This window comes from Pinus tabuliformis, chromosome 3_2 (genome assembly GCF_031772625.1).
Source record: "Pinus tabuliformis cultivar Carrire ecotype Pingquan chromosome 3_2, CPIR1, whole genome shotgun sequence".
Taxonomy (NCBI): domain Eukaryota; kingdom Viridiplantae; phylum Streptophyta; class Pinopsida; order Pinales; family Pinaceae; genus Pinus; species Pinus tabuliformis.
Window position 1 is genome coordinate 553,814,473 of NC_142302.1, and position 14,520 is coordinate 553,828,992.

The 14,520-nt window shown below is 39.7% G+C and overlaps 2 protein-coding genes across 2 annotated transcripts in view; one reads left to right on the top strand and one right to left on the bottom strand.

Moving 5' to 3' along the window:
- LOC149181715 (uncharacterized) overlaps positions 1 to 11,766 on the top strand; it is a 51,198-nt gene extending 39,432 nt beyond the window's left edge. Inside the window, exon 4 of the mRNA XM_089414299.1 lies at positions 11,710 to 11,766. Within this exon, the coding sequence (XP_089270425.1) occupies positions 11,710 to 11,766 (57 nt within the window). The remainder of the gene's footprint in view (positions 1 to 11,709) is intronic.
- Positions 11,767 to 13,299: 1,533 nt separating this feature from the next.
- LOC149181716 (uncharacterized) lies at positions 13,300 to 14,061 on the bottom strand. Its single transcript, XM_089414301.1, has one exon. The coding sequence runs from the start codon at positions 14,059 to 14,061 to the stop codon at positions 13,300 to 13,302; it is 762 nt and encodes a 253-aa protein (XP_089270427.1).
- Between the last annotated feature and the right edge of the window lie 459 nt (positions 14,062 to 14,520).

The following is a 14,520-nucleotide window of genomic DNA, read 5'->3' on the forward strand; positions in this document are numbered from 1 at the left end:
TTTTCTGCCACTTCTCTTTTTGATTTATCATGTTTATCATTGATCTTGGCCAGCTTTTCCCTGGTCTCATGCAGCTCTGTCATTTGAGCTTCCAGGACTTGTATCTCATTCTTCAGTTTCTGCATGTCTAGGCTTTGTGCCTGTTCTGTATTTGTTGGTGCTGCTGAAGTGGATGTAGCTGTTTGTTCAGTTTGTTGAGGTGGAGGCACAGTGGTAGGAGTAGTGTTCTCAAGATTGATGACCGGGGGAGGCTGAGAGGTCTGGCCCTCTTCCCTTTGCTTTAGTGCTGCTTGCAGTGCCGCTTGTGCAGCCTCAGACTCTCCTAATTTCTCTTGGGCCTGCAGAAGTTGTTTATAAATAGAAATCAATAAATCTGTGGTGTCCTTCTCCTGTCTTTGTTTGGCTACCTCATCTGTCTGAGGGTGCATGGTGGCTGGGAGTTTGATTTTCTTCCTCATGGCGGCCAAGTCAGCATCCCTTAACTTCAAGAGTTCCTGTATCCCTGACAGATCTTTGGGATCATGCCCAATTTCAATGATTATGTCTTCCAGGGACCTTATTCTGTTGTCCTTTGCCTGGGATGATGCCTTCTCCAATTCTAGTTGAGAGGCTGTGGCATTGAGACTGCTTTTTAGCTTATAATTTTCCAATGTTTCATCTGCTAATGAGGCATACACCATCTCGCCAGTTTGTTTATGCAGCTCAATTTTATCCATTGGGTGTATGTCTTTGGCCATGACCTCCAGGTTGGTCCTGAGGTAGTCTGAGGCAGATTGAGGGTACAGTGATGTGGGCATAAAATGACTCATGATCATTTTTCCTTCACTTACATCAAAGGCAGACATGAGTCTTTGCTGATTGGTGGGAGCCAAGTTTAGCAGATGATTGTACAGCTGTATTTTGATAGGATCACTCCTCCTTTTGATGTCTATAAATTGTTGTTTGATGCTTACTTGTCCTTCTTTCTGCTGGCTGGAGGAGCTGACCTCTCCTCCCATAGTCCTGTCCTGTTCCTGCTGGAAGGAACTTGCTGAAGCTTCTCTGCTGGGTGGGCCCATTCCCAATGCTTGTCTTATTGCTATGTCTTCCTCTGAGAAATCATTTAATCTTTGTCTCTTTTCTCCTTGGTCGATAGATGAAGTGAGGGGAGTTTCTCTATCCCTTTTTCTGCTTAAGTCCTCCTTTTGGGGAGTTTGGAGGACCGAGGTATCAACTGTAGTTTCAGGCCTAGGAGGTACTCTTTGTTGAGCCTGTTGCTCGGTGGTTGTTGGAGTATCAACCATTCTTTCCTGCTGTAAGGGCTGCTGTCTGCCATGTTGCCCTTCTCCTTGCTGCAGATCTTGTTGCTGTTGTTGCTCTGCCTGCTGCTGTTCTTCTTTGTCTGTCTGCTCTTGAGTCACTGGAGGTGACTGCTTCTTCTCTTGATGTGTCTGCTCTGTCTCCATCTCCTTTTCTTTGCCTCTGCTGGATATATTCTCAGTGGCCTTGGCAGTTTGTTGCTTGGCAGTTGAGGAGGATTCAGCTGCTCCCGTTTGTGTGGTTGGAAGTGTGAATACCTGTGGACAAAGCTCAAGGTCAGCCAACTTCTTTAGATTCCTTAGTGCCCTCTCGTTCAGCTCTTCTTGTGACAAGGGCTCTTCTAAGGTCCCTCTCCTCCATTTGTCTTGGTTTGCATATTTTTCAATGTGAGGGATGCTATGGTGATCATAGGCAGATAACTTATATTTGAGCCTCCTCGTGGATATGAAATGATTAGGGTCATAGGGTACCCATACGAAACTGGTTTGCAGGCCAAGGGCCTCAAGCATTCTCTCTGCTTCCCTCCATCCTTGCTCCCTCTCATTATAGATAATATGGCCAAGTTGGCTTTTGACCTTCAACTGTGCCTTTTTGCCTTTTCCTGAAAAATGAAGCACATCAACTCTGCCAAATTGTCTAAAGTACTCTAGGGAAAATAGCCTCATAGGCACATACTTGGGTAATTTGAAAGGAGGTAGATCACACCCATATATCCTGATGACAGTGTGGTTTTGGTAGAAGTACCAGTCCCCAATGCTATAAGATTTGGACAGCAGAAGAACCCTCTGCATGTGTTCAGTGAGTCTCGGAGGAGGTGAGCTCATCAGCATTGCCATAGTTGGATGGATGAACAGATCCATGAATTCACAGTAAGTATATGGAGACTCAGGTCTAATGTGGAAGACAGATGACCAGTAGACCACTGATCTGGGATTTCCTTGGGCATCCATTCTTTTGATTGAAAAGTGAAACTTCTCATGTTGATGGTACAAGATCAAATGGTAAATGTAGGAGGTGTATCTGAACATCCTATCTCTCCTTAAATTCATCAATTGCTCATGAATCTTGTCTGATATGTAGGTGGCGTAGTCATAACAGATTGGTGACTTGCCAGGAGCAAACATAAGCATCAATACCAGCACAGTTGCATCAATATGCTCAATTGAACTATACCCCAAGATGGGAGAAATCATATCTGCAAGGTCTCTGCCCAGCTCATTGAGGTATACATGAAGAATTGGAGGGCCCATCACAATGTTAGTTTTGATGTATAATTGATTAAATTTGACAATTTGAGCATCTGTGAGTTTATCCCCTTGTTTTATCAGGTTTACCAGTGATAAAGGAACCAACTTCTTCTGAGGGTTGAAGCAAAGCATGTCTCTGATTGCTTGAGGGGTAACATAGAAAAGTACTGCACCAGATGGGTCAACAACAGCTCTCTGAGAAACATCATATTGTTCAGCACAGAGGTGGATTAGTTCAGGGAATTGGTTGACCTGAGGGAGCTTAAAAATAGGGAGGAAAGAGTCCCATAAGCCCAATATATCTGTCCCATTTTCATGCTTGGCCTTCAACTCATTCAACAGATGAATGTGGAACTTGCTGCTTATAAGCTTTTCTTCTGAAATTTGGTAATCCATATCTGCCAGGGCTTGCCATTTCAAGTCCTTTTGAGGAGCATTCAGAGGTTGAACATTTAGCACTACAGGTGTCTCCATTGCACAGGAGGATTTTGAATCAAGTGTAAAGTGATTTTGTTTTGAGCAGGACAGCACAGGGGAATGCCTCTGTACCAGGGAGGTTAGATTATCAGGAACAGAGAGGGATTCTAGAAAATAGCAGTTGAAATACTATTTATGGCAACTAGGACCAATGTTTGGCTTTTCCTTGTCTCTCTCAATGGTGAAATTTGGTTTAAATGAGCCTGCCGCGATTGCGCAGACAGAACTTAGTTTTTCAACAGAATGTAGGTAGAACAAAGCTCGGCTAGTGTTTTTCGAGGTGGTAGTTGGAAATTGGAAGCTCTGCAGAGGAATCCACTGGTGAATTTATAAGTTTTAACGTCTTTTAAGCTTTCGGAGTGATTTATAGAGAATTGCAGGCGCACGGAGGATAAATGATGAAGAATACCTGGTAAAACAGTGAGCAGAGGTCGTATATGCAGGCTGGACTCGTACGCTGGAGGTCTCCTGGTCGATTTAGCAGGTTGACAGTAAGCTCGGACGTGAACCGCATGCAGCAGAGAGAACGAAAAATGAATGAAAAGAACGTAAAAAATGCGATTTTTGGCCATAATATAGACCTTTAGCAATTTGGCGCCTTTTTGCGATGACGTCAGCATGACGTCATTGGTGGGGTCAAGGTCGGATGACGTCATGCTGACGTCATTGGGTGACGTGGCGAGCTCTGATTGGTCCACGGGGATGATGAGGTGGCAGGACAGATCGGCCAATGGCTGGAGCGAAAGTTGACGTGACGGCATAGGTGGCGGTGACGTAAGGCGACGGGGAGCTGACGCGGCGAGGACGTAATGCAAGCGGAATGGGGAAACCGGAAACCGGCAGCGGTTTCGTATCGCACCGCTTACGGTACGGTGGCGGTAAGTATCAGTTGTACCTCCGACGCGCTGTGGCGAGGGCGCGTGGCAGCGGAGTGACGTACCCAAAATACGGCCGTCGGAAGATATCGCCCGGACAGAGGATCTGCTCCGATATGGATGCTGACCGTCGGATCTGGAGGGCCCGATCCAACGGCCATCGGGGAGGTGACATGACCAGTGTATACGGCAGCGGGCGGAGGCATAAATACGTGTTTTGAATGATTTTTCCAATGTATTTCAAAAATCAAATTATATGCGCAAACTTTGGTTAGGGAATAGAAAGTGGGTTTTTCGGGAATTTTGGCAGTTTCAAAGGGTTTTCATGGGTAAAAGGGTTTTTATAAGGTTTCTCTTGGCAAATAATGGTTTGGTGAGTGGAATGACTTGAGGAAAGGGAGGGTAGATGAGTTGTAGGTTCATCCAAGTGGCCAGATGCCACTTTGATCCCTGATATAGGACTTATTGGCTATATTGCCAAGGGGAGGGGTATTTATATAATGCTTGGGGTTTATACACCATGGTGTTAGTACTAATAGGGGAAAGGTAATATAGGGGATTTACATAGTAGAATTAGAGTTAATATGGATGAGAGGGTAAGTGGAGGGGAAACCATTAAGTTTATGTGAAACAAACTTGGTTTTAAGAGTAGATCAAAATGAAAAGATTTTTAGACAAGAAATGTGGCTTCTAAAGATTAAGAACCACCATGAAACCATAGTCTCTTCCATGAATCTTAGCTGATGAGGGGATGTTAGAAATGAAATTGGAGGGGAATGAGGGAAATTAGTCATGCTTCCTGCTGCAATTTGATGAAGAAGAACACCTTTGTCAATTAATTGACTTTGCTTTGATGCACACAGTTACCATCTCTGCAATGGTAGGGATAACCTTTCTGCAACCCCAACTACTTACCCAGCTACTTGCCTAGCATTTTTATTTCTTCTTGGAGGGTGCACTTGGACTTGCAGACCCTTACTTGCCTTTTCTTTTCTTTGGCTTTTTCTTTTGCTTTTTCTATCTACTTCTACCCTTATCTCTTCCAAGGTCCCAGATTAAGCTGTTGGGAGCCTTTTCTTCTCTACCTGAACTAGTTGTCTGCCAAGATTAAGCAGTTTGGACAGACTCCTTTCTCTATTCTATAACTGAAAATTGAAAACATGGCATGATCCAGATTAAACTGTTGGATCATCCACCAAAATTGAAACAAGGTCATCAACATTGAAACACTTTACACACCTTTTGTTCTCTAGGAAATATGGGATCTTTGTGACATCAAAGCAGAGCATATTTGGACTTTCCCTTGCCAATCATGAAATATGAAACCTATTGGTATAGGTATCCAACATATATATATATATATATATATATATATATATATATATATATATTCAGCTTCATGTTTAACATTCTCCCACTTGAAGCCGAATGAAGAATCCCGAATCAAGTCACACTAAGTCCTACCATGCCTCTACATATCTCATGTTTATTTCTTGGTAGAATCTTTGTGAGCATATCAACAGGGTTCTTATTTGTATGGATTTTTTCCAAGGATAATTGTCCTTCCTCCAACACATGCCAGATCCAATGGTACGTTAAGTCAATGTGCTTCGTTTTTGAGTGAAATGATGGGTTTTTCATCAAGTGAATGACACTTTGACTATTACAATATAGCACATACTTGTCCTGTTTTATACCTATCTCTCCTAGGAATCGTTGCATCCAAAACATCTCTTTACAAGCCTCTGTTGCAGCTATGTACTCTGCCTCTGTTGTAGAGAGAACTACTATTCTTTGTAGCCTTGACACCCAAGATACTGTTGCACCTACAAATGTGCACAAATAACATGTAGTGGACTTTTTGGTGTCGATATCTCCAGCCATATCTGCATCTATGAATCCTTTAAGCATAGTCTCATTATGACCAAAACATAAACAATAATGACTAGTACCCTTGAGATACCTCAAAATCTATTTTACTACTTGTCGATGTTGTTTTCCTGGATTGGAAAGAAACCTACTCACTACTCGCACTGAATATACAATGTCTGGTCGTGTTCATACCATGGGATACATCAAGCTGTCAATTGTTGAAGCATAAGGAATCTTGCTCATCTCTTCCTTCTCCTTGTCATCACTAGGACATAACTTAGTACTCAGCTTGAAGTGAGTTACAAGGGGTGTACCAAATGGCTTGGATTCTTTCATATTAAACTTATCAAGCACCTTCTTGATATATTTTTCTTGTAACAACCACAATATTTTGTTTTTCTCGTCATGCATGATCCTCATCCCCAATATCTGTTGTGCTGGACCCAAATCCTTCATTGCAAATTTACTATCCAAATATTTCTACAACCTGTTGATCATATTCTTATCATGCCCAACAATCAACATATCATCCACATATAAAAATAATATGATATACTTTCCTTGATCATACCTCTTAATATAGACACCATGGTCAACTTCCAACCTGTGAAAACCATGTTCCAACATGAATGAATCAAATTTATTGTACCATTGTCGAGGTGCCTGTTTCAAACCATAGATGCTTGTTCAACCTGCAAACAAGGTCTTCTTTGCCTTTTTCTATGAAGCCTTCTAGCTACTCCATATAATTCCATTAGTTTTCTTCCTCCAATTCTCTAGGAAGGAAAGTAGTTTTTACATCTAACTGTTCACATTCTAAGTCTAAAGCAACAACAAGACCAAGAATGACTCTAATGGATGACATCTTAACAACAGGTGAGAAAATTTCAGTGAAGTCAATACCTTCCTTTTGGGAAAATCCTTTCACCACCATTCGTGCTTTATACCTCTCCTTTTCATCACCTTCATGTTTAATCCTATAAACCCATTTGTTTTGTAGAGCCTTTCTACCTTTTGGGAGCTTTACCAACTCCCAAGTTTTATTTTCTGGCAAAGAGTTCATTTCTTACTCCATCGCTTTCTTCCATTCTTTATTGTGCTCAAGTTTACAAGCCTCTTAAAAACAACTAGGCTCACCTTCATCGGTCAATAGTATATAGTTTGAAGGAGGATACCTTTGTGAATGCTTATGAGGCCTAGAATATATGCGAACCAACTATGGTGGTGCATTATCAGGTTGAATCTCCTGTAAAGGTTCCTGCAAGATTCCTTCTTATTGGTGTTCATCAGTTTACACTTGTTGTCCTTCCCGCTCCAGAATTTGTTGTTCATTTTCTTGCATTGGTGGGATGTCTTCTTGTTGCTCTTCAAACCTGTCAATAACTTTCTTGACCTCCACCTCACCTAGAGTCCTCTTAAACATTTCTAACTCATTAAATATAATTTCCCTTCTAATAATTTTATGTTTGACTGGATCCCATAGACGATAACCAAATTCTTCATCCGCATATCCCAAAAAAATGCATTTCATAGATTTATCATCTATCTTAGTTCTATTTTCTTTTGGAATATGTACAAATGCTTGACATCCAAAGGTTTTCAAATGAGAATAATTCAACTTCTTACCAGTGCAAACTTCTTCAAGGATGCCGCCATCCAAGGCTATACTTGGAGATCGATTTATAAGATAACAAGTTGTCCTTACAGCTTCGGCCCAAAAATTATTCTCCAAACTAGATTTGGACAACATACTTCTCACCTTTTCCATAATGGTGTGATGCATCCTTTTTGCGACACCATTCTGTTGAGGAGTACTAGGCATAATCATTTCATGATTTATGCCAAACCCGTTACAATATTCCTTGAATGCATTTGAGCAATATTCTCCAACATTATCTATTCTCAAGCACTTGATAAACTTGTTAGTTTCTCTTTCAACAACAACATGGAATTTTTGAAATATTTCAAATAATTCACTTTTACTTTTCATAGGGTAGGCCCAAACCTTCATGGATACATCATCTACAAATGTTACAAAATATGATTCTCCTCCTAATGACTTGATGTTAACAGGACCAAACACATATGAGTGTATCAATTCTAACAATTTTTTCTTTCTGTCATGGCAACCTCTAAGGAATGAAACCCTTCTTTGTCTACCATATATACAATGCTCACAAAGATTGAGATTGTAGGATTCCAAACCTGGCAATAAATTTTTATCAACAAGTATTTTTAAGCCCTTCTCGCTCATGTGACCCAAGCGCTTATGCCATAGATCTACTGAATTTCCTTCTTTTATGACAACAACCAAATATGATTTCCTATCATTTCCTTCAATGTATATAATGTTCATGTCTTGGGTCCTCTATCCATGACCAATGATCCTTTTCTAATTTTCCAGCCTCCTTTTCCAAAGATTGTGGAATAGCCTTCATCATCCAATCATCCCATAGAGATCAAACTCATGTGCATAAGGAATCCTGCTCATCTCTTCCTTCTCCTTCTCATCACTATGACATAACTTAGTACTCAACTTGAAGTGAGTTGCAAGGGGTGTATTGAATGGCTTGGAATCCTACATATTAAACCTATCAAGCACCTTCTTGATATATTTTTTTTGTCACAACCACAACCTTTTGTTTTTCCTGTCATGCATGATCCTCATGCCCAATATCTCTTGTGTTGGACCCGAATCCTTCATTGTAAATTTGCTGCCCAAATCTTTCTTCAACCTATTGATCATATTCTTATCATTCCCAACAATCAACATGTCATCCACATATAACAATAATATGATATACTTTCCTTGATCATACCTCTTAATATAGGCATAATGGTCAACTTCCAACTTGTGAAAACCATGTTCCAATATGAATTAATCAAATTTCTTGTACCATTGTCAAGGTGCCTGTTTCAACCCATAGAGGCTTCTTCAACCTGCAAACAAGGTCTTGTTTTCCTTTTTCTATGAAGCCTTCTGTCTGCTCCATATAATTTTCTTCCTCCAATTCTCCATGAAGGAAAATAGTTTTTACATCTAACTATTCGCATTCTAAGTCTAAAGCAACAACAAGACCAAGACCAAGAAGGCTCTGATACCAGTTGATGGGCGCAGAGGAGCGCATAGGAGCACAGAGAACACAAGACTTCACAACTTTAGAGACACGCAACAGATCACAAACAAGAATGAAAAACTGAAAGCACAAAAAACACAAGCTTTTCATTACTGGAAGGCCTTACCTTGGCTTGCATTGCTCAGGCATAGGAGATATTACAAATTTATAAATGAAAGAAGCTCTAGAATTCTCCAATTATGTCACGCGGAATACATGACTACACAATGGAGTCACTGGGATGACGTTGTAGGTTGGCGTCAGTGGCAAACGACTGAGGACATTGATATCAACGCTGCCTTTTTTATTTTTTTTAATTCGACTTCACGTTTAACAAACAAGATTTAATTTGTTGTGATTCTAATAAATCAAATCCTAAACCAACCAAGCAACTCTCCCTTTTTTTGAGTGTAATAAGGAGTGAGTCAATAATTGAACAATAAGTTTAGATACTCAAATTTTACTATAACAAAATCGGTTCATAAGTTTAATTTTACACATGTACCCATCAAACTTACAGGCCAACATGGATTCCAAACCCATCAAACTTACAAGCCAACGTGGATTCCAAAATCTAACAGATGTGGAGTTAACTTTTCGCTACTAAATTTGGGAAACAATTCCTATTAGTTAAAGTATTTAAAGATCTTGAAAATACCCACATTTGTTGAGGCGAGAGGCTCCCCACCTCCTTGCAACAATTTTACTACTAAGTCTACGAAGACATACATACTCTACCCCCCTCTGGTTTTGAACATGTGACATCTTAAGAGGAAACACATGCTCTCAACCATTAGGCCCACTCAAGTTGTAATGCATGTTTAATTAGTTGTCCATATGACCTAATATAATAAAATAAGATGGGTTATGAACAAAATATTTTAATATGAATTATATATTAATAAAAAAATCATTTTAATGTAAAAGATAAAATGGCTCAGTGCACATGTTATGTAAAATATTTTATATATTGTTTAAAAATATATATATATATATTGAAAAAATTAAGTTTTATTGATTAAAACATTTGAAGTAGTCTCATTGCACTTTAATCATTTTTTAGGTATACCATTTTTTGTCTAAATCCAAGAAAAAAATTAGACTTATAAATTTAAGTAATATAATTTCTATAGTATTCAAAAATACAATTTAAATAATGTAAAAATACACATTATTTTTTCATTTTAAAATAAATTTGCATATAAAAGAAATTGATCTTTAAACTCATATTTATGTACTATAATTTAAATAAAATAGAAAAACAATATCTACCCTAGGAACTAGGCCAAAGCATACACATTGGCATAAAGTGTGAAGATTCATTACCAAGAAAGTGACTAAAAACATCAAAAAAGTAACGTCGAATATCAAGAAAGAAAATCGTACCACCAAAAGAACCCAAGTTATAATTTCATTTCAAATTATCAAGTGGGCGTGCAGTTTGAAATCACGAGGACAGAGTGACATTGAATGCACAAGAGAAATCAAATCATGCCCACCGGATAAAAAGAATGTGGATGCCCATGTTATGTATGCGGTTTCTTAAAAGGTACATTAAAAGCTCAATAAACTTGTAAATATTAGTTGCCATGTTTTACAGCCGGATTTGTATGGAATTATATTCTCTGCCATGCACATGAGTTGACTATATTAGTTGCCATGTTTTACAGCCGGATTTGTATGGAATTATATTCTCTGCCATGCACATGAGTTGACTAGACATTCGGATCTGTACCGAATTATATTCATTGTCGTGTACATGATTTGATTAGGTTAACGATTTAAGAATAATCAGTGTAGGAATAATTTTTTTAGGAGTCGGCTAATGAAGTGGAGGAATTGCTGAGATGGTCAAAAGTGACTGGAATTCGGGTAAAAAAAAATTCAAAAAATCTTGTAGAGGCATTGTTTGAATAGCATTTTTGAGGGTGGAAATGGATTCAACACCATCAAAAACGTCTAGAACATCTAAAATTTTGAAATTTAACAACTATAACTTGGATTTACAAAAATCTTTACGAAATTTTCTTTAAATATGACCTAAATTTCCATGACTTTCCAGGCAACTCCTCCACCTCCTTACATTACGCGATCTTTTTATGATTTAAAATCCCCCTGTCTGGCAACCATATTTGATAGAGTATAATATGTGTTTGCCACTATAATGTTATTAGATGCCATTCTACCTGACCATACAATTTTGTCCTGTGTTCCTATGCAGCAAATGCCAAGCTGCTTCATTATTGAAATACTTTGAATCCATTCCCCTTCCTTTTGGCAAGTGAACCCCAAATCCTAGGCATTTTTCCATATAAGGATCAAACCATGCCACCTATTTATAACTTGGCCCCAGAAAAAAAATGCCACGCTCATTCAAGTGTAGGATGATACTGTCAGAAATAGAGAAATCCGAACCAGCACCCAATATTGGGTCAATGCCAATAAGAATGTTATTGCCACACTGAAATTTCCATTCTAGATGGTGAATGAAATACTTGTCTACTTTCAAAAAACTTAGCCACATGGCTGAACCTTGTTTGATACCAATGGAGCCATATCTGTACCAAACACTGAAATCTTTATTCTTTAGGTACTTGTGCTGGATGATCTTGCTCCATGTGCCTGCTCCAAATAAGCCCCTCTAGAGGGATTTTATGAGCATTGCCCCACCAAAACAACGAAGGTCCATAATTTCCCAACCACCCATGCCCTCTGGGAGAGTGATATTTGATAATTTGGTCAAGTGGTATTTTTTCCCACTGTGGCTACCCGCCCAGATGAAGTTTTCCATGAGATGGTTTATATCATTAATGATGGAGGCAGGGATATGGAAAAGATGAGCCCAATAGACGCCCAATTGTGACAGAACAACTTGTGTAAGGATAACCCGTCCCCCTAAAGACAGGCATCTAAACTCCCACCCAGAGATTCTTTTGTAGAATCTATCAGCAAGCCATTTCCAATCTGCGGTTTTGTAGCAGGTGGGTTTGAGATGATAGCCAAGATATTTCATGCCATTTTGTATAGGCATTGCCTTGATTCTAAATAAACCTTTGATATATGCAATTGTTTCCAAGTAAGATTGTCCATAATATAAACCACATTTATTAATATTCATGATCAACCCAAAAGCATTTGCAAATCTACTGAAAATGTGAAATAGATATAACCAAGAAAAGTGGTAGAGCATACCCATTATAAGGATGTCATCAACAAAGAGATTATGTGAAATGTTGATGTTATTTCCCAACTTTAGTGGTTGAAATTGATCCTCCGGGACCACTTTTTTTATATGCAAACTTAGGCAATCCATGACCAGAATAAATAATAGAGGGGATAGCGAACATCCCTGTCAGAGAACCCGGCCAGCCCGAAAGAACCTTGTTGGGTACCCATTGATAATGATAGCATAGTTTACATTATCCACACAGGCCATGATCCAGTTAACATATCTGGGATGTAAACCAATCTTGTTAAGGACGAGTATGAGAAATCCCCAGTCCAGGCAATCATATGCTTTTTGAAGATCAATATGTAGTATACCAGCTTCAAGATGTTTGGTGTGAATCGAGTGCATACTTTCCTGTGCATTTGCCACAACGTCATGGATGAGTCTGCCCGGAAGAAAACCATGATGTTTTGAGGTGATGAAGCGTGAGAGAGTTCTGCGCATACGCCCAACAATAGTCTTCGATATGATTTTATAGATGACGTTGCACAGAGAAATAGGCCTGAAGTCAGTGAAACCATTAGCAGAGTTGTTTTTAGGAATGAGGGCGATGTATGTGGAAGTTATCTTATGATGGATGAAGCCCATGGTCCTGGATTCTTCAATCATGCCCAGAAGGTCAACTTTGAGAGATTCAAAAAAGAGTGTGAAAAGTTCGATTGTCCATCCATTAGGACCAAGACTTTTTTCACTCTTAAACAATTTAAGAACGCTCAAAATTTCTTGTTCAGAGACTTCCATAAAAAAATCATCATTTTCTCCGGATCATACATGATTGGGTATGGATCTATACCCCAAACCATGTCTTTAGCAGAAATGTTTTCAGTGATGCCATAAGCATTTTGAAAAAATTGTACAACAGCATCACTTATCCCCTCTTGAGTCTGGTGTATGCGTCCATTAGAGTCCGTAATCTCCCATATGGTATTTATATTACGGTGATGGTTAGCATATATGTGAAAGAATTTTGTATTGCAATAACCTTCCTTTAACCATAGCGCCCTGCTCTTTAATCGCCATATGGATTCTTCCATAGTAAGGATCTGCTTCTTCTCGAGTTCCAGTGATTGAATGTTTGAGCGGATGTGAGCAGGGAGATAATGAGTGGACATGGAGGAATGGGAAGAGTCCAGACTATTTTGGATATCAACAAGCCCCTTCTTGTTGTCCCTAATTTTCTTTTTCTACCAGTGTTTGATAGTTCCCCGGAGGGAGTCAAGTTTCTCCAGAATGTTGACCATGGGAGAGGTCCCTGCAGAGCCAAAGCTGCCCCAAGTTTCGAGCACCAGTTTATTAAAATCAAGGTCCTCTAAGACTATTCTATTGAATTTGAAGGGGATGCCCATGCGAAGCTCCATTTTCCTCCATTTGAGAGTGATGGGTCTATGATCCGATATGAAGTTACTGATGATCTTTACCTGGGCATCCCCCAGACGGTCCAGCAATTGTTCATGGTTCAGAAATCGATCCAGTCTCTTTGCGATGTAGGTAGAGCTAATACACTCATTGTCCCAAGTAGGGGCAATTTTGGTGGGGCAAATGTCCACAAAGTTGTTCATGAGAATGGCATCCTGTATTTTCCCAGCAAGAGGATCAACTTTCCTGAAACATCCCCAAACTTCATCTAGACAAATAGTGCAGTTTAGATCCCCCGCTATAATAAGCGACTCCAGGTCCATCAAACTAGAAGATATGAAATAATCCCAAAAATTCCCTTTATCTCTGTATGGGGCATATATGTTTAAGACATGAACACGATCAGGCATGCCATGAACACTGCCTTCTAGCAAGATACCAACGAAGCATTCATAGGCCTTTATATTGATCCAGTTGGGATCCCATAAGGCCACTAGACCACCCGAGAGACCCACAACAGCAGTAGCAGATATATACCAGTTCGGAAACATTTTCCAAAAGTATTGGACAGTACAGGGAACATTGTGCATCGTTTCTTGAATAAGAATAATGAAAGGCTATAAAGACAACAAAAGGTGTTTGAGGGCTAAGTATTTTGGGGTAGTCCCCACACCCCGGATATTAAGGGAGATGATGCACATCATGGAAGATCTTTCTCGGGCAGCCGTGCTCTAAGGGCCAATGAGGGGGAGATGTTAGCAATGGGGATGTCAACCAGAAACCGGTCCATTGGGGAGGAAAATGGATTTTTATTGGATCGTCCCTGAAAATGACGACTACCACAGTTTTGCTTTCTTCACACAGTAATGTTGCCCGCAGAGGTAGGGCTGATGTGGGGAGATGATTGACCCCCAGGCTTGTGGATAGTGAGGGTACAAAGATCAAGTGTCTTCCTTTGTAAGGGGAAGTCCAGGTCGCTCCCTATATAATTTGTAGGCGAAGCTGTAGGGGAATTTGGTGGAGTAATGCTGATACATGGACCTTTGTCT

Excerpts from the sequence above, each read along its gene's own strand:
- LOC149181716 (XM_089414301.1), bottom strand. The coding sequence starts at position 14,061 with ATGCACAATGTTCCCTGTACTGTCCAATACTTTTGGAAAATGTTTCCG.